This window comes from Helianthus annuus, chromosome 10 (assembly GCF_002127325.2).
Source record: "Helianthus annuus cultivar XRQ/B chromosome 10, HanXRQr2.0-SUNRISE, whole genome shotgun sequence".
In the NCBI taxonomy this organism is placed as follows: domain Eukaryota; kingdom Viridiplantae; phylum Streptophyta; class Magnoliopsida; order Asterales; family Asteraceae; genus Helianthus; species Helianthus annuus.
In genome coordinates, this window is record NC_035442.2 from 157,337,391 (window position 1) to 157,363,608 (window position 26,218).

General features: G+C 38.8%; 1 protein-coding gene across 1 annotated transcript; it reads right to left on the bottom strand.

Annotated features, from left to right (window-relative positions):
- Nucleotides 1-22,122: 22,122 nt before the first annotated feature.
- Nucleotides 22,123-25,882, bottom strand: LOC110886143 (3-hydroxyisobutyryl-CoA hydrolase 1). Its single transcript, XM_022133903.2, has 12 exons — nucleotides 25,772-25,882; nucleotides 25,237-25,317; nucleotides 25,095-25,163; nucleotides 24,323-24,550; nucleotides 24,131-24,215; nucleotides 23,920-24,005; nucleotides 23,704-23,834; nucleotides 23,148-23,208; nucleotides 22,969-23,067; nucleotides 22,784-22,885; nucleotides 22,658-22,699; nucleotides 22,123-22,550 (listed from the first exon to the last, which is right to left on the bottom strand). The coding sequence occupies exons 1-12, from the start codon at nucleotides 25,793-25,795 to the stop codon at nucleotides 22,407-22,409; spliced, it is 1,152 nt and encodes a 383-aa protein (XP_021989595.1). The 5' UTR covers nucleotides 25,796-25,882; the 3' UTR covers nucleotides 22,123-22,406.
- Between the last annotated feature and the right edge of the window lie 336 nt (nucleotides 25,883-26,218).

Below are 26,218 nucleotides of genomic sequence, written 5' to 3' on the forward strand. Positions count from 1 at the left end.
TAACCCATTCACCCACCTTTAGCCCAAGCCTTTACCCAAAAAAAAAAAGTCCTCTTGATATTTACAAAGGTAACAAGTTAAAAAGGAGGAGGATTGATTGCTTGGCAAGCTTATGGTAGGAATAAGTTCCATGCCGCTCTCGAGTGATTCACTAAAAATACACCTTCGGCCGAGTATGAGTGATTTCTCTCGTGAGGTATGTGAACTTGTATATAAATGGAATTTTAAAAAGGCATGTTATGCCCAAATAAGTAATTTCTCCTATGAAACGTTCTAAACAAATCATAACGAATAGGATTGTAAATAAATAAAAATAAAACCCAAAAAGATCTTGGATTCCCAACACTCTATGACAAGCGAAAACCTTCTCTTCTACCCATTCCATTTGGGAGTGTAAGCCACATATTAAAGAGTTTTGCTTGAGGACAAGCAAAAGTTCAAGTGTGGGGGTATTTGATGTGTGTAAAATGCAACATATAAATTACATCAAATAAGGCATAAAACTAACCCTTTTTAAGTACTAATGTTGGAAAAAGTGTGTTTTTGTCTTCCTTTTGTATTTTCAGGATTAAATGAGCTCAAATTCACAAAAGAAGCAAAAAGACAGCTAAATCTAACATAAATACAAGAAAAGGAACATAAGTGGACAGCCCGACCCCTCAACGGCATCCTCCCAAGCAAAATAGAGAAGGCAGAAGACTGAACACGCCCCGTGCTCAGCCAGCACGGGGCCGTGCCCAAGAAGCAGCAGAAAAGACAAACCTATAGAAGCTTCTATTGCCCACCACGGGGCCATGTCCAGTGAACACGGGGGCGTGGAAAAAGTACAGCAGGCGCATTAATTGTAATTGCGAATTACAATTAATGAAGAGAGAGAGTGTCAGACAGGCATGGGGGCGTGTCCAGCAGACACGGGGTCGTGCCCAACCTTCTGTTCAGCCTATAAATAGGAGTGCTTGGCTTCATTTCAACTCATCCTTTGGCACACCACCTCTCTCACACTTCATCCACCACCCACCACCATCACAACACCATCATCCACCACCATCATCCATTGTCCATCATAGAGTGTGTGAGTCGTCTCGGGATCCAAGATTGATCGTAAGAGTTCTTGACAATCAAGGCCATGTTTGCCTAAGTCTCTTACATCACTTGGTGAAGACAAGTGTTTAGTATAATACTTTTTATTTTTAATCTTTTGCACTTTTTATTTGGTTTTGTATTAATGACTTTAATAACTAGTTGCTTATGTTGAAGGTGATCTTTCCTTATCGTTTGTCCATGGTGTCTTGGCATTATTTTACTGTCTATATAAAATAAAAGATTTTCACCATTCATATCTCCACGGTCTATATGGAGGTATGTTGGCTACCTGGTCGGGGGTTAAGGGAACGGTTTGGTAAGGGTCTTGCCCTTGTTCAGCGTTTAGAGGTCCTGCAAGGGACCTGGGTCAAATTTAGTAGGATCTCCTTTCAATGCCCATAGGCATTGGATGGCGGGGATCCAAACTCTTTGACCCCCTCATAAGTTAACTACTATTAATACTATAACCCGGCTATTTAGGACTGTATCCCTGCTGACTCAGACTACTTAGTCGAGGGTAACGTCACCGCCAAAAGCGAGGCCTACCATAATTTCCATTAATAACTTAATTCATTATCTTCCAATAATCCAACCCTTTAGGATTGTATCCTTGCTGACTCAAACTACTGGGTTGAGGGTAACGTCGCCTTCAAAAGAGGGGCCTACTACAATAACTAAGATAATCTCGTAAACAAGTGCAAAAGTGCGAAAATAATCAAAGGTTATACTAATACACGAGTCGGATCCAAGTGATTCATCTTGTCTATCTGTTTTTATATTTATTTTATTTTTCAGCAACCTTTTCTAACTTTTTGATTTGATTAGACGTTGAGGATAAACCGGTACTAAAAGCTCTTGTGTCCTTGGACGACCTCGGTATCTTACCAACACTATACTACGTCCACGATGGGTGCACTTGCCCATATGTGTGTTTAGTGTTAGTAAATATCATGTTTTATAAATTTAAAACTTGGCTAAAAGTGTAAAGAGGGCTTAAATATACATCTAAATTATATTACACCTAACGCACATCAGTTACCATTCGTCGTAGTTCGATTTTGGTTGTATTCGATTTGAGTTTCGAGTTTCGATTGATTCGATTGAATACCACACAAATCATAAAGTAAGCACGCACAGGTAACACATAGGGCGCACACACACGTATACAACAACCAAAGTTCGCATAATTCGAGATTCGAGTTCGATGATAGTCAGATCGGTTTGATTATAGATTAGTTAACTTTATCGCATTGTTACTTCCTACTAATCACAGTCGTAAATCAGTTCGCGTTGATAAAACATTCGATTACTTCGATTCTTCCTGATTAAAACACTTACTCCACATAATACAAATAAACTAAAAATAGACTATCTATAGTCAAAGAAAGTCAAAGTTGACTTTGACTTTGACATTCGAAAACACGGGGTGTTACAGCCTCCCCTTGTTTAGGGAATTTCGTCCCGAAATTAGGCTCGAAGCTGCACAGCACCATGAATTACCAATTTGACACTTCAGATCTTTATTTGAACAACTGCGGGTACTTGGCCTTCATGTCGCTTTCGAGTTCCCAAGTGAACTCCGCGCCTCGTTTGCCTTCCCATCGGACTTTCACGATAGGGATGCGAGAGCGCCTGAGTTGCTTGGTTTGGCGATCCATGATTTCGACAGGCTTTTCCATGAAGTGTAGCGTTTCGTTGACCTGAAGATCGTCGAGGGGTACAATCAAATCATGATCAGCTAGGCATTTTCGGAGGTTTGACACATGGAAAGTCGGGTGGACGTTACTGAGTTCCTCCGGTAGTTCGAGTTTGTAGGCGACTTTTCCGATCCTTTCCAGAATCTTAAAAGGTCTAACATATCGAGGCGCTAGTTTCCCTTTCTTGCCGAATCTGACTACACCCTTCCAAGGGGATACCTTTAGGAGTACGTAGTCGCCAACGTCAAATTCAAGGGGCTTGCGTCTTCTATCGGCGTAACTTTTCTGTCTATCCCTGGCCCTTGCCAAGTTGTTGCGGATCTGGAGGATTTTGTCAGTCGTTTCTTGTAGTATCTCGGGACCGGCTAATTGCGAATGACCGATCTCGTGCCACACAATAGGCGAACAACATCTTCTTCCATACAGGGCCTCGAATGGTGCCATTTGTATGCTGGCATGATAGCTGTTGTTATACGAGAATTCGACTAGCGGCAGGTGTTTGTTCCAACTACCACCGAAATCTATAACACACGCGCGGAGCATGTCTTCAAGAGTACAGATCGTTCTTTCAGTCTGTCCATCGGTTTGAGGATGGAATGCAGTACTTAGATTAAGCAACATACCAAGGGCCGCTTGAAACCTTTCCCACAGTCGCGAAGTAAACCGAGCGTCACGGTCTGAAATGATGTCACGAGGCGTACCATGATTACAAATGATCTCGTCGGTGTAGATTTGGGCTAGTCGTTCTACCTTGTAGTCTTCCCGTATCGGCAGAAAATGGGCTGATTTGGTCAGACGATCTACTATCACCCAAATGCTGTCGTGACCTGATGGTGTGGGCGGAAGTTTGGTTATGAAATTCATAGCTATACTCTCCCACTTCCATATGGGAATTGGAGGTTGTTCGAGTAAGCCGGATGGTCGTTGATGTTCAGCCTTGACTCTTGCACAAGTCAGGCAACCTCCAACATAGAGAGCGATATCCCGTTTCATACCCGGCCACCAGTACTTGTAACGAAGGTCCTGGTACATTTTATCGGCACCGGGATGAATAGAGTATCGGGACTTGTGGGCTTCATTCATTATAATCTTTCGCAATTCAGTCCGCTTAGGGATCCATATTCGGTCCAGATAGTAGAAAATCTCATCTGCTTTGCTTACAAGCTGAGCTCCATCGTGATAGATCCTCTCCTTCTTCAAGGTATGTTCGTTGAAACAAGCATGCTGAGCTTCGCGGATAAGAGCTTCGAGGTTGTGCTGGGCTTGGGTATTGCGAATACTAAGCAAATAACTTTGTCTGCTGAGTGCGTCGGAAACAACATTTGCCTTGCCTGGGTGATAACGAATCTCACAGTCGTAATCGTTAAGAAGTTCTACCCATCGGCGTTGACGCATGTTAAGTTCTTTCTGATTAAAGATGTGTTGTAAACTCTTGTGATCGATGAAGATCGTACACTTGGTACCACACAGGTAGTGTCGCCAAATCTTCAATGCAAAAACAACTGCGCCTAGCCCGAGATCGTGGGTCGTATAGTTCTTCTCGTGGATTTTGAGCTGACGAGATGCGTAAGCTATAACCTTGTCTCGTTGCATGAGGACACAGCCGAGACCCAGGTTAGAAGCATCACAGTAGACAACGAAATCGTCATTTCTGTCCGGCAACGTGAGAACGGGAGCATTGCAGAGCTTGTGCTTAAGGGTTTGAAAAGCAGGCTCTTGTTCAGTTCCCCAAACAAAAGACCTGTCCTTATGGGTAAGAGCGGTAAGCGGCACAGCGATCTTAGAGAATCCTTCGATAAACCGTCGGTAATAACCCGCTAATCCGTGAAATGATCGGACTTCAGACGAGTTCTTTAGCGTAACCCAGCTTTTAACTGCTTCAATCTTTGCGGGATCGACATGGATACCCTGACTATTCACGATGTGACCCAGAAACTGAACCTCCTCCAACCAAAATTCGCACTTGGAGAATTTGGCATAGAGCTGGTTCCCCTAGAGTAACTCGAGGACCAAACGTAGATGTTGCGCGTGTTCGGCTTTCGATCTGGAATAAATCAGGACATCGTCGATGAACACAATGACGAAACGGTCAAGATAAGGCTTACACACGCGATTCATCAGATAAGGCTAAATATAAACTTCTTATAATAAAACAAAAACACTCTCTCTCTACTTTTACACTTCCCCGTTCAGTCATCTTCTCCAAATGGTTTCTCCATTAAAGCTTTACCATAAGCTTTATCATGAAGCTTTTTCATGAACCCAGATAAACCAAGCCCTTAACTTTCGCCGCCTAACTTTCAGATGTCGCCGGAGGAGGTCTCAGATGTCGCCGAAGGAGGTTGCGGATGTCGTCGGATGTCGCAGATGTCGCCGGAGGAGGTTGCAGATGTCGCTAGCCCGACCCTACGCGAAGACCCGCCGGCCCAACCGCCCGGCTCCCGGCCCGACCATCGGGCTAATGTTGAAACGGATTTATGTGCTGAACCGGTCCGATCGGCCGACCCGGTCCGGCTTTGAAAACCTTGGTTTGGTGTTAGTAAAATATCATGTTTTATAAATTTAAAACTTGACTAACGTGTCAAAAGGGCTAAAAACATACATAAAAACCTATAACACCACACGCGCATCAAGTTTTTGGCGCCGTTGCCGGGGACACAAGGATTTTAAGAAAGTTAGGAATCAACGGCCTAATCGTTTTTTTCTTTTTTTTCTGTTTTTTTAGGATTTTTCTTAGATTTTCAGCTTCTGCAAAACTCAGTACGGGTCGTGCTCGCTGAACATGCCCCGTGCCCAATCTTTGGTACTGGGAATTCAGTTTTAAGTCAGACAGTAGCTGAACACGGGGCCGTGCCCACTCAACACGACCCGTGCCCAAGTTTCAGTTACTGAAAACAGAACCGTAAGATCCCAACGGTTGATAATTTCTGACACAAACATGAGTGATACTGATATTTTTTTACTTTCGGCACTCTTATGGTACGTGGTGTCAAATATGTGGTGGCCCCGTAAAGATTTAGAATGTTATTTTCTAAATTATAAGCCCCATTATATAGACCCATTGTTTTCCTGTAGCCTTAAGAGGGGCGAAAGTAAAAATAATCCTTATCTCTCCCTCGAATGCTCTCAATCAAATCTTCTAGGAGAAATATTTCTTGATGAATTATTTCAATTAGATGATTTAATTCTTAATTGGTTAAAAGAACTTGAGTTGGACTTTCTATCTCAAGACGATACCCAAGAAGAATTATTGAGATCGCATTCGGATAAAAACAACTTCGTTGTTCCCGAAATCACCTCTAACTCTAGAGAAGACTTGAGCGATAGTCGTCCCTGTGTTGATTGTGCCGTGAAGGACTCCCCATCGAATTCGTTCGGTGCATACATAGACCTAAGCGATTCGGCACACACCTTCTTTTACGAGAGCCCGGGAAAGGGTTGGACTTGTCCACCTACATTTAGCATAGGAATCACCCTCACTGACAACCTCTTGCGTTCTCGTCTTAATCTAGAGCAATTAAGGTATCTCAGGCACTTTGGGGTTGTTCCATCCAGTAAGGAGCCGCCCGATCCGGATAAATTCCTTAAAAAATAGACGAAACTTCATAGACAGCCTCTAGACACGGGGCCGTGTCCAGGCCAGCATGCCCCCGTGTCCACCAAAAGATTCCTTTCTGACTTTTCGTCAGAATACGGACAAAATGTGTCAGGATCCTGCCTGCATACGGGGCCGTGTCCAGCCGACACGGGGCCGTGTGCAGCGTGCTGTTGTTTTTTACAAAGGCGGCAAGATTCCTAGGTATATTCTAAAGAAGGTTCTCAACAACCATCTTGTCTTTTCCAGTTTTATCCATTACCTTCTCCTTCAGTTTTTCCTTAATACCTCCATTAGAGCTTGTAATCACCATGATTCCAAGCTTTAAGGTGATGTTTGATAGATTTTTTTTCAAGGAATCTTGTTAAAAGTAAGTTCCACAACAGTGTTTTAAGTTATTTCTGCTTAAAAATGCTTTAAAAACCTTAAAAATAATTTAAAACTCCAAGATTCCTTATCCCAAAAAATTTGCAGACATCTGAACACGGGGTCGTGCTCATTGAGCACGGGTCCGTGTTCGAGGTAATGTTCCGTAAAAATTGAACTCTTTTCGGTCTGTTTTCTCAGAATGGCGAGCAGAACTAGCGAAACATCTTCATCGCACTCCAGGAACAACCGACAAGGGAGGAGGTCATCAACGGTTGAAGATTCTCTTGTGAACTACGTTTACGCCTTAAGAGAGGCTATTGATGAGATGACGGGGGTGGAAGAAGCATTGGTCGACCATATAAATCATTTGACGGTGGGACTAGAGGGATGTGTTCGAGAGGTCAACCTTTTGCACCAAAGGTTGAACATTCTCGCCTCTCCTCCTTTGGTACGAATTATCACCCAAATGGCATGGAATGTGGTACCGGAGGTCATCATACCGGCTGAATGGTACACCATACACCCGGAACCCCCTCGAGACATACTACAAGGGGTTCCGGTTGGTGTTACTCCCCCTCCACAAGATGTTGAGGAAAATGAGCCCGCCTTCTTTCTCCCAAGAGAGATAGAAGAATGGCTTTAACAACATCTAGGGAATACCCCTCGGTCCGGAATTCTACGAAGCTTTTAGATACCGGAAGACTATTTCCGGAATTTTGATTCCTATTGTAAAAGTAGAACTCATTAGGATGATTTTATGTATCACTTGACCTATCTATCTTAGGACTTTTAAATTTTATTTTTCTGCGTTTTTCAGACCTATGAAATGTGTTAGTTTCAATGAATGATGGCTTTATTAATTGGTGTTTGGATGATGTTGTAATGGTTAAAACACACTCAGGATGGTGAAGGATACCAAGGGAAACTTGAACCAGCACCCCATGCACAAAAACAGGGGCACCCGACATTTTTTCTTCAGTACAGCAAGTTCAGCATGGGGTCGTGCTCATCCAACACACCCCATGCTCAACCATCTGCAGAAAAATGCCCAGTTCAGGTAACTGGACACGGGGCGTGCTCGCTAAACACGCCCCCGTGCCCAGGCTTCTGTTTCTTTTTAGTATTTTCTGTTACTGGCGATCTGAACACGGGGCTGTGCCCGGACACCACGGGCTGTGTCCAGACGCCCAGTAACATAAATTTTTGCTTTTTCACACCTTTTTACACATTTAATCAACGTAAAAACTTATTTTTCGGACACATTGAGGACAATGTGTAATTTAAGTGTGGGGGGATGCTAAAACCTTGAATCTTGCAAGTCCTAATTACAAGCCTTACACAAAACTCTATTGGAACCGCTAATCACCCCAAATTTTTTCAAATTTTTTTTCATTTTTTACTTGTCTAGGTTTAATTCGGGAATTTCAAGTTCTAAAAAAAAGGTTATATTTTTACAAATTTACAACCGATAACGTCGTGATAAAAAGAACCAACATAAGAAAATTATGAAACGGCATGACAAGTCTAGTTAAAATTTGATTATATATACTTGATCACATAATAACCCATTCCCACAAAAAGTGAGTTTTGAGCCTTTATTGAGCATACAAATATACATCTTTAAACTAAATGCTCATTTTTCGTTTCTTGTGTGAATAGCCGCTTGGTTCTTACGACTCTAGAACTTGCCACGACGATACATTCCCGGTCCTTACCAATTTAGACCCAAGTAAGTAAATGATGGAGGCATTAGGACTAACCCTTTTTATTTCTACACCATTATTTTTCTTTTTTACCACCTACCCAAAATCCCCCTAGTTAACCCTTTTGAGCCTAAACCTTTTAATTTCTTAACCCAAAACAAACACCTTTTTACCCACCAAAACCCTTTTTCATTTTAAACCTTTATTTTAGTAACAAAGCTCGGTTTTTCTTATGATTTCCTTAAAAAAATGATGATGAAGCCAAAAAGAAATAAACAACCAAGTTTATCAAAAAGAACTTTGTTTGAAGAATTGCTTCATCAAAATAAAAAGTTACAAAAATAAAAAGTCTTACGAAAACCGACGCTTTTTACGCCTTTCGCCCTTTTCTACTAACCACCAACCCAACCACCTACCTTTAACCCAAGCCTAACCCTTCCCCCAAAAAGTCATCTTGATATTTACAAAGGTATATGTTAAAAAGGATGAGGATTGATTGCTTGGCAAGCTTATGGTAGGAGTAAGTTCCATGCCGCTCTCGAGTGTTTCACTAAAATACATCTTCGGCCGAGTGTTGAGCGATCCCCCGTGAGGTATGTGAACTTGTATATAAATGGAATTTTAAAAAGGCATGTTATGCTCTAATAAGTAATTTATCTTATGTATTGTTTTAAATAAATCATGACGAATAGGATTGTAAATAATTAAAAATAAAACTTAATAAAGAATCTTGGAAATCTCGACACTCTATGATAAGCCCAAAAACCTTCTCTTCTACCTGTTCCATTTGGGAGTGTAAGCCACATCATAAAGAGTTTTGCTTGAGGACAAGCAAAGATTCAAGTGTGGGATATTTGATGTGCGCAAAGTGCAACATATAAATTACATCAATTGTGGCATAAAACTAACCCTTTTTAGTACTAATGTTGGAAAAAATGTGTTTTTGTCTTCTTTTTGTATTTTCGGGATTAAATGAGCTCAAATGAACAAAAGAAGCAAAAAGGCAGCTAAATCTAACATAAATACAAGAAAAGGAATAAACGTGGCATACCCGACCCCTCGACAGCGTCCTCCCAAGCAAAAACAAGAGAACAGACAGCTGAACATGCCCCGTGCTCAATGAGCACGGGGGGTGCCCAAGTGTCTGCAGAAAAGACAAAGTTGTAGAAGCTTCTATCACCCACCATGGGGGCGTGTCCAACGGACACGGGGCCGTGGTCAACTCTAAGATTCGCAGAATCTAGGAAAATCTTGATAGTACATATACGCTTCTGCACACGGGGTCGTGCCCAGCGGACACGGGGGCATGGTCAACAAATGCAGACAAGCTGCAATTAATGAAGAAAGAGAAGATAGGTGGACACAGGGCCGTGCCCAATGGACACAGGGCCATGTCCGGGCTTCTGTGCAGGCTATAAATAGGGGTGCTTGGCTCATTTGCAAACCATCCCTTGGCAAACCACCTCTCTCACACTTCACCCACCCACCACCACCATCACAACCCACATCCACCACCATCATCCATCATCCATCATAGAGTGTGTGAGTAGTCTCGGGATCCAAGATTGATCGTAAGAGTTCTTGACAATCAAAGGCCATGTTTGCCTAAGTCTCTTACATCACTTGGTGAAGACAAAGTGTCTAGTGTAATACTTTTTATTTTTAATCTTTTCGCACTTTTTATTTGGTTATGTATTAATGACTTTAATAACTAGTTTCTTATATTGAAGGTGAATCTTCCTTATCATTTGTCCGTGGTGTCTTGGCATTATTTTACTGTCTATATAAAATAAAAGATTTTCACCATTCATATCTCCACGGTCTATATGGAGATATGTTGGCTACCTAGTCGGGGGTTAAGGGAATGGTTTGGTAAGAGCCTTGCCTTGTTCAGTGTATAGATCCTGCAAGGACCTGGGTCAACTTTAGTAGGACCTCCTTCAATACCCACTGGTATTGGATGGCGGGGGTCCGAACTCCTTGATCCCCTCATATGTAAGCTACTATTAAAACATTAACCCGGCTACTTAGGATTGTATCCCTGCTGACTCAGACTACTTAGCCGAGGGTAACGTCACCTTCAAAAGAGGGGCCTACCACATTACGCATTAATAACTTAATTAATTATCTTTCAATAATCCAACCCTTTAGGATTGTATCCTTGCTGACTCAAACTACTGGGTTGAGGGTAACGTCACCTTCAAAAGAGGGGCCTACTACTATAACTAAGATAATCTCTTAAAAATGTGCAAAAGTGCGGAAATAATCAAAGGTTACACTAAACACGAGTCGGATCCAAGTGATTCATCTTGTCTATCTGTTTTTATTTTTATTTTTATTTTTCAGCATTTGTAGTTTTTATTTTCTAGTTTAAACATCTTTTTCTAAACTTTTGATTTGATTAGACGTTGAGGATAAACCGGTACTAAAAGCTCTTGTGTCCTTGGACGACCTCGGTATCTTGCCAACACTATACTACGCTCACGATGGGTGCACTTGCCCATATGTGTGTTTGGTGTTAGTAAAATATCGTGTTTTATCAATTTAAAACTTGACTAACGTGTAAAAAGGGCTAAAAACATACATAAAAACCTATAACACCACACGCGCATCAGTACACACTTTGGCCTTCTAGACTGTGCTCGCGCCTCAATCTGGGCGAACGGCACGCATCCTTCCAGTTACAGCGTGACTCGAGTCATTGGAGACCGTCGAGACTTTGGTGAGAGTTTTATAAAACCACAATAGAAAGTGGAACAGGTCATCAAGGTGCGGGTTTCACCCGTAACTTAACGACCACGTTCCTGTTTGTGTGATAGAATCACGAAATAGACTGCGTCGAAGTATGGATTTCACTCCTGATTCAACGCAAATTCTCGTGTTTTTAGTAAAATTGCGCGTCGAATAAGCGATCCAGTCGAGAGTTTGCGGTTTCCACACCTAGTCTCGATCTAATCACTTGTTCAAAATAGTGTGCGGTGCTAGCCTTAGGAAAGGCCAAGCGATTGTGCTCAACCTTAGGAAAAGTCGATAGGTGTAGTATGTTCGCGAGTCGATCGAATAACAGAAAATAGGCTCGTGCGCAACCCCTACCGGGTTCGCACAAGGCGGTCTGTTGGTACTTAGACTATAGACTAGGTCGTTTCTAAGACATCGACCCGGACTAGGTCGAGTCTTGCCTAATTCCCTATAGTTATGGCTCTGATACCAACCTGTCACACCCCAACCGATGGCGGAAACATTGGGGCGCGGCACTGAGCGAAATAGATTATCCAGGAGAAATCCATAACAACTAATTTTACCAAATATTTAAAGTTACGTCCCATACCATAACATACTTAGCAAATCAGTTAATACAAACATAATATCTCATAGACAAATAAATTGTTTCGAAAACTCGGAATTTATTAAATTTGTTTCTAGACTCTCTCCTAGCTTGATTCCACAAAAGCAAGGCAAAGCACAGCATCCTAAACACATGTCACCTACGTTAAAATAAAAGTCAATGCACAAATTGTAAAGATGAGCATACAAGTTTGATAGTGTAATAGATAGCGAAAACGTTTACGCATAACCAGCATGTAACACGAAGTAATGCGAAGCAAGTAGGTTATCGACAATGAAATATGCACAGACGTGACTGCGAGTTGTAGAGTGCACAACACATGTCACCACTGTGACATGTGAGAAATACCTTTAGCAACCCCCGTCCACGACAGGTGCTGAGTCCAAACTGTAGTACTATCGTCGCTAAGGTGTCAGGCAACAATCACTGTGTAAACATAACATACAAGCATTCATCGAATAACACGTATATCATGCATTAGCGGTCAGCGTATAAAAGTGTTTGTGTTGTGTGATCGATGTATTTGATATAGGTAACGTATGTAACACCCAAAAGTGCGGAAAGCAAAAAGGGACCGAGTATACCTACAGATAGCGTTTAATAAATAAACAACGTCTTGGATTGAAGGGAGCGCTGGAGAGTTAGCCTGATTACAGAACGATAGCGTAAGCGATGAACGGTGCGAGTGAACAGAGTGACGAAGGGTCATCCGATCGGATGACAATCTGGACGGATGGTCATCCGGTCGGATGGCCATTCGGTCGGACTGCCATTCGTTTGGGATGGATGTGTTTGTGTATGATGTGACTTTGAAGTTTTCGTTGTAGCATTTCCAAAACTTAGAAGTGTTTCTACAAATCAGGTCATCCGGCCGGATGGTCATCCGGATGGATGGCCATCCGATCGGATGACGATTCGCTTGAAACTAATCTTCTTCGAATTTTTGTAAAAATTGTTAAGTGCTGAAAAGTCACAAGTCATCCATTCGGATTGTCGTTCGATCGGATGGCAATCCAATTGGACGGCAGTCCATTTGGTGACCTGTTTGTTTTGAAACTTGAAAAATTTGATAAGTTTAGAAAGTTTTACGTTTGTGACGAGGCGGTATGACCGCGTGCTAAACAATGGAAATTCCACCAAGTCCAAGTCATCCGATCGGATGGGAATCACCCCGTTCGATCAGTTAACTGTTCTTGACGGTACTTCGTGTTTGACCCGTGAATCGGTCGTCTCCTCCGATAGAAACCCATTCTTAGTCCAACACTTCACAATAGAATGAGTAGAAGGTCTGAACGAGCTCGGATTCCATAGGTTTTTATGTGAAAAGTTAAGAATGATGAAGAAAAGTGGAAATCAGTTGAAAAATGTTTAGATCATGGCGAAGTCAGTGTTTAAACATGTTGAAATCTCTTAGATCTGAGTGTTCTTGGTGGAATGAGGTCATACTTTGAAGTTCATGAGAACCCATGATGACATCATCCTAGAATAGCCCAAATCAGCCGATTTCATGGTGATAAGTTAAGATTTGATGGTGAAAATGATAAAAAAGTGTGTGTGGATCAAGAAAGTACAAGATTTGGGGTAGAAACTTACAAGAATCGCGAGAAATCGAGAGAATATAGGGCTGGAACGTGCTGGTCGAACGAGAGAGCTGTCACATCACTGTTCATGATGTGACAGGTGCTATTTATAAGTGACATAAGAGGAAAGGTGGTGTGCAGTGATGGATCGGAGGGCAGTCCGATCGGATGGCCATCCGTCCGGATGGGACGGATGACCATTCGATCGAATGGTCATTCGATCGAAGGGCTACTGCGAGTTGGTTTTTGATGTTTCGTGCGTTGAGCGTTGCGATGCGTTGCGAGTAAGCGATGCGTTAGTATTAAACAATAGTTACACAAATAACCTAACTAAAATACAATAATATAAGTAACCTTGCGTTTAGCGTTTGCGATTTGATTGCGATGCGATAGAGTTGCGATTGCGTTTTCGATAAATCACCACACATAAAGTAACATGCACAAGTAACACATAATCAGCACACACACACGTAAAACAATATCCAGAACACAAAGTTCGAGTTGCGATGCGATAGCGATGAGATAGCGATAAGTCGATTAGCGATAAACTGTGATTATTGCATTTACTCCACATAATACAACTAAAGTGACACAAAATAGAGTATCGATTACAAAGTTAAGGAGTACAATCAATAATTAAGCAAGGAGTGACAGATCGCATTTAGCAATCTTTTCTTCCTTTGGTTTTGACTTTGACTTGTACTTTAACTTCAAAACGCGGGTTGTTACACACATGTTGATTATATTATGAGAACATGGGCAAAACATAAACCCTAATTATGTAAATTCAATCATGAACAATAAATAAGATGCGTGTACCTGGTAAGCCAGCAACCGCATCAGAGAGGGAAGTAGACGTCATGTTCGTCAGATTGGTCGAGTTCTCGTTTAGGGTGTACAGTTCTGATGGGGTTTATGTGTTCTTGATGAATACGGTTATGAGAGAGAGAGAGAGAGAGATGGGACGAATTCTGATGATGTTATGTTATTAGTCTAACCCTAATCTCTCTATATATACACCCAAGGGGAAACTCTTAATTAATTAATAAGGGTAATATGGTCGATCAACAATTACTAACTAATATATAATATAGTATAATTTTATATCTTGATCTATTTTTATATAAATGATTATAATGGCCATATAATATATTTAATATATAGGGGAAGGATGTATAGAAAACCCACTTTAATTTAGAAAACCCGGGAAACTCAAAGCTCCCGATGTTTTTTTATCTTGAAAAAATTTACACATGTTATATACATGTTTTTAAGGGTTTTGGGCAAAAAAAAATCAAAAAAGCGCCGAGTAAATATTTTTAAAAAAAATAAACAAGTTTTGGTGTAACACATGTTACATTCATCTGACATATTTGTAACATGTGTTACACCAAAACTTGTTTATTTTTTTTTTAAATATCTACTCAGCGTTTTTTTTTTATTTTTTTGCCCAAAACCCTTAAAAACATGTATATAACATGTGTAATTTTTTTCAAGAAAAAAAAAACATCGGGAGCTTTGAGTTTCCCGGGTTTTCTAAATTAAAGTGGGTTTTCTATAGATACTTAAATTAGAGTGGAGATACAATAGGAAGTTTATTTGGCTAAAAATGTTAGGAAGTGATCTTGACCATCCATTTAGTTAATCAATGGTTAATATTAAATGATGGAAATTGAAGGGAAGAAAAGAGACGTGTGAGTTTGGTTTAGGGGCATTCTAGTCAATCCAAGGCAATAGTTTCTCTCTCCTCCAATTCCCCCCATTTTTTAAACGTTAATAACTCATTCATACGACATTATTTTTTCATAAAAGTTGCACCAAAAAAACAAGCGTTTTTTTATCTTTAAAACGAGTATACTATTGCTATATTTTCAAAAAAAAATTTAAAAACCCAGTTGCGTAAAACGCAATAGAAAAACCCCAGTTACGTAAAACGCAATGAAAAAAAACCTAAAAATGACATTTTTCTAAAACGCAATGCACCAATAACACAAAGACATGTCTTATTTGTAAAACGCAATGGCCAGAAAACACAAAGAAATGTCTTATTTCTAAAACGCAATAGCCTAAAAACTCAAAAGAAAATGTACTTTCTAAAACGCAATGGACTAAAAACACATAAAAATGTATTTTACGTAAAACGCAATGCACCAAAAACACAAACAAATGTCTTATTTCTAAAACGTAATGGCCAGAAAACACTTAAAATGTCTGTTTTCTAAAACGCAATGGACTGAAAACACATAAAAATGTGTTTTACTTAAAACGCAATGCACCAAAAACACAAATAAATGTCTTATTTGTAAAATGCAATGGCCAGAAAACACTTAAAAATGACTCATTCTAAAACGCAATTGCCTAAAAAACAAAAGAAAGTGTTCTCTGTAAAACGCAATGGGCTGAAAACACCTAAAAAGTGTTTTACCTAAAACACAATGCACCAAAAACACTTCAAGAATGTGTTTTTCTAAAACGCAATGGCCTGAAAACACATAAAAATGTTTTAGTTCTAAAACGCAATTGCCTAAAAACACCAAAGAAAGTGTTCTCTCTAAAACGCATTGAACCATGACAATAGTTTTGCCTGTGATGTGAATTGTCTGTGCTGTGAACTGTCTGAACCAATGGAGTTTACGAATGCAGTTCCAGAGGCAATTTACAGAAAATTAATTTTTCTGATGCATTTTTATTACAGCAACCCCGCTACCAGGGGTGCTGCCCCCGGACCGTCGCCAAGATCGTAAAACGCAATAACTAAATCAAAAACCCAGATTGTAAAAATGAAATTAAAGAATTTCTTACATGGATCGAAGTGATTTCTTCAACAATTGACGAATTTTGAATGATTGAAACACTTATCAGCGCTCGAATCGAACGGGTCGAGTGATTATCTTCAAAATCACCAGAAAAAACGAGATTTTCTATGAAATTAAACTGGGTTTTCTTCAAAAAAGCTGAAGAACACGTTGATCGGGTGTTTGAATCATTGATTGGTGATGAAAATCGCACTATAATGTAGTGATTATTGAGATAGAAAGTGAAGAAATGGTTGAAGATGGTGAGTTTTGAAAATGGTGGGTTTTGAAAATGGTGGGTTTTGAAAAGGAAGAAGAAAGGGTTGGATTGACTAAAATATCTTTTTTCTTTATTTTAAATGTTGCCACATGTCCTAATTCTATTGCTTCCTACACTTCCTAGCCAAAATAAACTTCTTATTTGATTCTTTCACTATAAATATATTCTTACAATGTATTGGAAGCAAAGAGAAAAAGGTGTAGATATCTCATGTTGCTTGACAACAGATGACTTACTAATGTAAATTCAATTCGGGATCAATTTATATCTCACCGCGACTGCCAAAACATAAAAATACAGAGATGTGATAGGGCACTCTGGTGTTACTTTTAGTCCTCAATGTAGGTCTTGTTGTAGAAACAGAGATATGATTAAATGATTGTTCACACAAACATAACGAATATGTAACACCAGCTAGCGTAAAGGACCAGATACATAAGGAATCTTCAAATAGTTGAATGTATATCAGAGAAGATAAGGAGGAGATTAACTTGGAAAATGAATGTGAAGAGGAGACAAATGAGGTCTCTAGTTAGTACCATGGAAACCCTCATCAAGGATGGAAGGAGGTATAGAGGCAAACCAAAACTGACATGGGATGAATTAGGTCGGATTTGATAAAGTTGCACCTCTATGAGGACATGACTTCTTAAAGACGTCGGATCAAGATTTTGGAATTTTTGAGGAGTGTATAGATATGTCTTAGATCTATATTAGGGCCTTTACTTAGCATTAGTTTGGCATTTGAGTTAGATTTTTCTAAGCATCAGTTTTTACCTTGGAGTTAGATATTCCTTAGCCTTAGCTTTGCGTTAAAATTTGTCTTAGCGTATATATTTTTATTAGAACCACAGTGCTTCTTTTTCTTGTCTCTTTGCTCTTGTGCCGATTGTTATTATAGTTTACCTACGGATGTATTCTAGCTCTAGTTTTAATTTGTACTACCATTATTAGTACTTTAGTATGGTTGTTGATTTGTTTCTCTTAATCACATCTTGTTTTATTTAGACTTAAGGGTCGAGGGTATAGAGAACCGAAAAAGGTTAGCCATTGCCATTAAGTTTTTGATGAGAACACTTTCGTTCTTGTAACGTGTAATGAAAATATAGATGACCATCAGACACACAATAATGGATGAAGGTGTCAAGAAAATGCTTAGCCATCGCGATTATGGTTTTGGTGAGAACTCTTTCGTGTTGTTAAAGTATAATGATAATATAGCCATATAGGGAGAAAAGATATGGACACTACTTTCATTCACCGGATATCCATGCATAAGTTACTATTACTTTACTATATATTAATAAACGAATTAAAATGAATAGTGATTTTAATATTATAATAATATATTGTGACAACCCGTACTCTCTTCGTCAGGAGAAGGGTATTTTAGTAATATTTATGATCGATCACACACAACCACCTTGTGGATCACACAAACAAACACTTCTCTGGCCCAAATCGATCAGGCCCAAGATCCCCACTTAATTTGCCCTAATTAGCCGACACCCAGGTTTTTGTTGGCTGCCATCATTGGGCACTAAATCCCAAATGCATTCCTCCATGCTCTCACTCTCCTTCTAAGGGTGAAGGGAGTGGCACGGCAAAGCAATCGGCAAAGCCGATTGCCGAGCGGCAACACCACCGCCACCCCTTCAACCCGCGCGGCAAACTAAGGTTCTCGGCATAACCACATCGATCGACAAACATGCAACTTGCATGTCGACCGTTGCCTTTTAACGGCTATATGCCGTTCAAAATAAAAAAAAAAGTATTTTTTCAACTTTTACCCTATATATTCAAAACAAACCCATTTTAATCCTATATATTCTACAAAATCACCCCCAAATCAAACCAAAAAATACAAAACACTAACCCAAGTATTGCCACGCAAAATGGCGGATGATTTCCCGTTGTGGTTTCCACCCGATAGTAGCGACGACTCGTCCGATGATAGCATTCTTTTTTTCCAAAATCTACTCGAAGAAGACGAACTACAAGACACCGGTACATCAAACCAAAGGAGATACATTGAACGTCAGCGGGAGGTTGGGCACGAGACCCTCATGGCGGATTATTTTGTCGAAGACCCGAAATACAACGACGCAATTTTTGGAGATAGGGTGTTGGACGAGCTAATGGATGAAGATACGCATTGGAGACTTAAACACGATCTCACGGTTCATCTCGCAAGTCAAGATTTGCCCCACCTGTTGGTTGATTCTGACGAAGAGTAGTGTAATTTTTAATTTTTTTAGTGGTTGCGTTGATTTAGTGTCGTGTAATTTTTATGAATTTTAAGTTTTTTTTAAGTTTCATTTTAATGTAATTGTTTTTTTTTTTAATTTAATGTTCTATTTGTTTTTATTTAACATATAATTTAAAAAAAAAACAAAAAAAAAGTTTGTCACTTTCAAGTGTCTAAACCATTGCCAACACTTTTCAGCAAAGTTTAAACTTTTTATCCTCTCTGACATGGCACTCTCTGATTGGTCCATTTTAAAGTTTGCCACTTTCACCTGTTTAACCACTCTCTTCACCCTAACCTCTCATCTCTCTCTAAAACCTGCAACGCTCCTTTAAAATCCTTGAAGATTCATCTCCAGCAGCCAAGGACCTCCTCTTTGATTCTTACCGTCATCAAACGCCACTCATCTTCTTTGATTATTCTCCTTCACTTCAGGTTAGTACTGATGATGCTTGTTCTGTGCTTCCATCTACCAATTTCATGCTTGAATAGTGTGATGTTTAAAACCTACTTTAAATGATGAATGATTTCCTTGCGTGACATGCTTATTAACGAATCTGTTCATATGGATGTTTGTCGAACTGGGTTTTCCATGAATGTACAACCAGTTCTGCGTAGAGTACAACCTGGTCATGCACAATTTGTGTTACTGATAAGATGATTAGTGCTGGCTCTTTGAATTTGTGCAAGAGTTCATTATTAACTTGAAATGCTTTGTTCTGATGTTAACTATCAGTGTTAAACAATGTTGTAAATGATAAGAATGATAAAGCTTTATGAAATTAGAAACATGAATACGAAAGGCAACTGGGTTTTTCATTTGAATGTACAACTGCTTATGCACAAGGTACAACCTGATTATACGTTTTTTTTAGAATGATCGATCATGAATAGAACAGTGATATAGGGAGTTGTTGAAATGATGATGATGATCACGATGGTTGATGTTGTTAAGAATGGTATGGATCCAAAGATTTAATTCAGTGAATGATGTTAGCAATAAAGATTGATGTAGACCCTAAAAGCAAATGATTAAATATATGATTAATTGATTGAAATAGGCTATGTTAATTGAAAGTTTGATTTATTGAACCTTCATGGAATATGGGTAATGATGCTCTGTTTCTTATAATGTACATATAGATATGCATGATGTGCAACCCATTTGAGCTATGGTTGAATGTTTTGTCTTTATTTGGTTTGATTTGAATATTTGAAATTGGTTGTTTTGATCTGATTTGATGATTGCACGGTATGGTAGAACATGTTAACGAAATGTGATTGGATAGTACATGCTGATGGAATTTGATTGGACAGTACTATTCTGAAAATTCTAGAAGCATCGGCATGGAACGAATCGAGACCTTAGTGTTGCGACTCGAGACCATTAATCATCAACTCGAAACCAGATAAGGCACTTCAGGAGTCGAGACCAGCACGGTTGTGACTCGAGATCACCTGATCTCGACTCGAGACCGACCTCGAGACCCCTACGGTTGCGACTCAAATGTTGACAACTCGAGACCAGATGTTGCGACTTCGAGTCCAGTGGTTGCGACCCAAGACCTCATAGTCTCGAGTCGAGACTATCCGGTTTCGACTGGGCTACTAAATTCATTATTGGGCTACACAATGTAGTGTCATGTTTTGGACTATGTGTTATTGTTAACTGTTTAACTGCTCATATGTTAGGATAGGCCCAATAACATATATGCTAGTATGACTTACGTGCTATGTGTTAACAACCATAATAGGGTATGGTTGACCAACGTAACACGAGTAAATTGTCAATCGAGCAAAGCAAAGGTGAGTTCACTACCTTTTACTTAAAGCATGCGTTCCCGGTGGTTGGGAAACGGAACGAAACTACTTTTCCTGGTTTGGAATTGCTTACTATCTCCTTGTGCGGGATGCGGTATTCTATCTCCTTGTGTGAGATACGGGTAACAACACTATCCCCTGTGAGGGATACAAACCTACTTTTCTCCCCTTGTGCGGGACTCTTAGTTAATTATTGTTTATACGGAAATGCAATGAGCAACACTAAACGAAACTCTATCACTTAAGTCCCTACTACTTAATACCGATTAGTCGCCAGGGCCAGGCGAACGGGTTATTAGTTGATAGCGCTATTTAGGTCTTACCAGCCTCACACCGTGCCCGTGTATGGGATCGGGAGTGAACTAATAGACTCTGGCAATCCGTCAATGATGATAGAACATTGGCAAACGGGGCACTTTACGGAAACGTACGGTCACATGAGTATTCGGTATTGGAAAAACAGTTTAGTCGCTTACATATGGGGTAGCTCCCCATGGCATGTATAAACGGATAAATTAACTGGTTAAAACAAGTTTTTGGAATTAAAACTGGAAAACTGCAAACACGTGAACTTGCCAACGTTATGTTGACACTCTACTGCATGCTTTGCAGGTTGCTCGATACAGCTTTGGACGAACGTTGCAATCGGATGGAGTGCGTGGTTCGTAAGTAACATGTTAATAAACTTGTGGTTTCAATTATGATGCGTTTTCTTCCCCTTTCCGCTGTGAACTTAAACTATGTTTTTGAAAAATTTAAATTAAGTCACTAATTATGCTAATGTTTATAACAATAACTATTCCGTTCAAAATAATTAGTGGCTAAGATCCTGGTCGTCACACGCCTCGCGGTAATACTCCGCGTGTGGATTTTAAGGGAGTGACATATATAGTTGTTTTCTTTACTTTTTAACTTTAATCATTTTTTTAATATCAGAGGTTGGGATAAGCTTGATGTCAACCGGTATCGAACCAGTACTGGTATCGAAAATACCGGGACGGTCCTGTTCGGTATCAGTACATGAAGGTAAAAACCGGCACTAATACAGAAAACGCCAAAAGGTGGTGCCGAATTGTTATTGGAAATCTTTTGGTTCGGGAAATTCAGTGCTGCTACCCGTTACCATTTGTTCATCCCTGATCACGGTTACCGTACGAACAACGGTATCGTACAACTTTTTTTTGTTGATTTTCTTCAACTTTTAATTTTTTTTTCTTTTTTTAGTTTCAGGGGTAGGGATGAGCTCGGTCCCAACCGATACAAAATCGGTACTGATACCGAAAATACCGGTTACGGTACCGGTATATGAAGGTAAAAAACGGTAGTGAATCGGTAACACCAAAGTCGGTACTGAATTGGTACTTAAGATCTTTCGGTTCAGCAAATTTGGTACCAGTACCCAGAACAATTTGCTCATCTCTGACCACGGGTTTCATACGAACAACATCGTTACCATACAACTTTTTTGGTTGATTTTCTTTCGGTTATCTTTTATTTTTTTTTTCTACATTTTCTTTTTATTCTTGTCAGCAGCTCCATTCCCAACACACTCGTAGTAATTTCAAAACACATATAAACACAGACTAAATAACAAAAGAAATTTGCCGCAACATGACGAACTTCTTTAAACCTAGTTACATTTATAATATATAACGATGATACAGTTTTGAACCTAAAAGTACATAAACATTGGGATGAGCGTAAAATAGTAATAAATTATAACAGATGTAACTTAATTATTTTAGTTTTGACATGGGTAACATATTAAACTGAAAAACACGAACAAGTAAGTCACACACAAAATACACACCATTTTTTATTGAACATGAAATTTTTTATTAGAGCTGAAGGGCTTTAGGTTACCGAAAAGGAACCTTTCTTGGTAAACGTCAGAGTTTTGATGCACGGACATGGGTTCCGCGAGTTTTTGTGGGAAGTTGTAAAGGCAACCAATCATCATCCTCGGTGAAAGATCTAGAAAAACACTTGGCCACCATTTCTTCTGTAACATCCTCTAGTTTTGATGGTACCCACTATGAGTATGAACATAAACTAAATGTTAATATGTTATACACTCACGTGAAGTTTAACATTATAGAGCTTGATCAAAATCCATTAGACTGTTAGATCTAGTATTTACCTTAGGTTTCTTGTCTTTGTCGATTAACATAGCTCTAGCGCCCTGCAAAACGAACATCAATCTAAGCTTTTAAGTGAAATTTACTAGTGATCATCAACCTAGAATTTGTTCAAAACATGAGGACACCTCATAGTAGTTATGGCTAATCTTTCCGGCAATAAGATTGGAGATGGCAATGTATTCTGTCTCAAGACATTGCTCAATATTTTTGGATCGACCTTCTCTAATCTATCACATGAGCAAACAAACATTAAAAATTTCAAGGATCATTTGTTAATTTTTCGTTTTAGAATAAAATAAAACTAGCATACCGTTCTCAAGAAAATCTTGAGACCTAGTGGATTAGCGGATTTCATTGATGTGATAGCATCAATGACCCATTTCTCTTGAACTTGTGTAGCCAAGTGTTCCTGGGATGATTCCATGAAATGAAAACCATGATATGTAAGTATATTATATACACAACTATAACTAAAGTTGGACAACTTACCAACGAGGATAATATTTCTTCACATGATTCACCGCAGAAGCATTGGTTGATCATGTCAAGCCTAGTCATTTAGAATTAGATAAAAGGAGAAGGATGAGAATAGAAGTTAATATGCTTATTCGTTACCATGGGCCATGGATCCATGGTTACATATGTCAAATTGAATAGATAACAATGTTATATGCTTGTCCAAACAATTTAAGCTTTGCTTTCTAACTTGTTCGAGAATTGGTCACACATAAAGAATTACATGTTTAATTTATCTTTACTGATGATCAACTTGATTATATCTTCACAAAACCTTACTTGATCCTTGGTTTGCCGTTCCAAGTTTCAGGTTACCCCACTCTTTTATCTTGTGGGATCGTATCAAACCTAGAATAGGTCCCATCATTGATATGGGTCATGTAGTCTATTAGGGTTACACTAACTTAGATTTCAAGTACAGTTTATTTTCTAAGCACACATGTGTCATTAGTATGTATATCAATTATCAATATACAAAAAAAAAAAGTTATAACACTATTACCCTTGTAATCATAAGTGTATTTTGTACCTAAGATACGCACTATCTGACTTGACTTGTACTTGTGCAAACTTGTTAATAATCATGGACATTGTAGCTACACTTGGTGAACCGAATGAAGCAACCGTTTTTTCAAGAGCATCCTCCAAAGATTTTAGATTCTGCAAGAATAGGTAGGTACCATTGTTAATCAATAGTGGAATCCTGCTAAATATACTCTTGATTACATTGAACTAACACAAATACCTTGGACGGGACAAAATGTGTTCCAAGACCAAATACAAGCATCTCGGCTCCATTTAATCGAGCACCAGTCAATCCCACATATTCTCCTACATACATAAAATCAGTTCATGGTTATATGGTTCAACTACATATAGGGAAGTTAATTAAATCGTATCCCATAAATATAATTATAATAAAATCTAACTAATATATTCTATCTAATAGAACTTACCAAAGAATCCTGGAAGCCGTGAAAGAAAATAAGATGCTCCAACATCAGGAAATGCTCCAATCAACACTTCAGGCATCGCGAAAATCTTCGAATAACATGTTAATTAGGGAACGAAAGTGCATACCCTTAAATATTGTGTTGTTACTTTTATTAAAGATGAAATATAACTTGATGAAAACCATATATATTTACTGTATTCTCAGTGACGATTCTAAACGTCGAATGTATCGATATTCCAACGCCTCCTCCAATAACGCTTCCATCTAGAATTGCAAGCAATGGTTTCTTATACGTTGCGAGTAAGTAATCTAAACAAAACTCTTTCCTGTAATAACTGGCTCCAAAACTCCAATGTCCAAGTTGAACATATGTATAACCAGATGCAAGATCCCCCCCACAACAAAATACTTTCCCGTTTGCCTGTAGACCAAAATATATGTGTTTCAATAATACAAATTCTTTGTACGTAGTACCGTGCTTTATAGAGTAAATTAATCTCTCTACCAAGTGGGCTAGCCTCACATTACATATCTAGAAATGTTATGTCATTTTCATTTGAAAACAAGATATAACAATTAGTTATATATATGGGAAAACGGTTAATAAGTATCTATTGACCATAATAATTAAAAAAAATGGTTTTTAGAAGTAATAATAAAGACTGAAAATTAACTTTAAATTTTAGTTATTTTTGGTTTTTATTTATTTATTTTTAATTAGTTATATTTGGTTTTTATTTATTTATTTTAAAAATTTTTGGCGCATTATCCATATTCTTAATGCACATGTTAATACTTTATTGAACCGATTTTTTTAGTTAAAATAGAGAGTCGATGGGTAATTTAATAAAACGTGTTGGTCAGATGGCTGATTTGATTATTCTCATTTTTTTACTTCACTGGACAGTACATGGAGCAAGTATGTGGTCTTTTAGTCGATTTGGATCTCCTACGAAACTTTGTACCTTAAGTATAACGAGCTTAACCGTGGGGTCATCCTCATAAGCTCTTGACTTCTCGTACATACTTCTTAACTATAATCAACACATGATACATGTAAGCAACACATACACACGATTATCTATTTTGGATTGTATTGTATTGTACCATCTCATAGCTGAGTGTGTTTAGTTGCTTTGGTCTGTTTAGTATCATTTTTCGTACCCCCAAGACTTGTTCAAAAATTACCTGCAATAATTAATATATAATTGTTAAACTTAAGTAATTTATTACATCTGGATACATAAATGGGTTGATAAAACGTAATCCCTATTATTGCACCCCTATTAATTTAACTGAAAATAACCTATACACCTTGTATAAGATGTTGTATACAAGCTATACGACTCATATAAGATGTAACATAACATGTGACAGTCGGCCTTTTATAAGGCCCGTAGGTTCGCCATTTTATAAGGTTTACATAACGACTGATTTGACAAATGGGCACAACTAGTAAAAATGGGAGGGGCGCGTTTTAGCAACTTGACATAAAATAATTGTGTTATGATTATTATGCCCATGACAAAGAGTAATTTGAATTGGCTAGCTTGATTGGTTTTGACTCATTTTAAACCAAAGTAGATGATTAGAACCGAACCAAATCTAACTCTAGGGATCAGAAGAGTCGTGTGTGAAGTACCTGGTCTGCATTGGTGAGAGCCATTATTGAAACCTGCAACTACAAAGCTTGAAGATCTTGAGAATAATGGAAGTAACAATATGCTCAATTTTTGGCGTAGATATAACAGCTGGTGGGTACATGTTATATAACAGAGGGTGAGTACATTTGGTCTAAATATAACAACGGTGGGTACAATAATATAATGAGCAATCTATCATCAAGATTGTGCACAATACAAAATTATATATCTAACAAATTCAAAGAGGTTGATTGGATGAAGTGGGTGGTGCCTCCAATGAATGGATGTCACTTGGCAATTTGGCATCCACCATGTAAATTTTTTTTGTTTCTATTGCTGTCAAATATTATTATATATAAATTTGCAGACAGAAAATTAACATAGCACTATCTTTGGTCCGGTGGTATGCGCTATAATTTAAAATCCGGTCGCCGTGGGTTCGATTC

What these genes read in the sequence shown, in the direction of transcription:
- LOC110886143 (XM_022133903.2), bottom strand. Translation starts at nt 25,795, where the DNA reads ATGGCTCTCACCAATGCAGACCAG. An exon ending in TCAAGATTTTCTTGAGAACG is followed by an intron (nt 22,886 to 22,968) that starts GTATGCTAGTTT and finishes CTCATGTGATAG; the next exon opens with ATTAGAGAAGGTCGATCCAA. An exon ending in ACAAAGACAAGAAACCTAAG is followed by an intron (nt 22,551 to 22,657) that starts GTAAATACTAGA and finishes TCATACTCATAG; the next exon opens with TGGGTACCATCAAAACTAGA.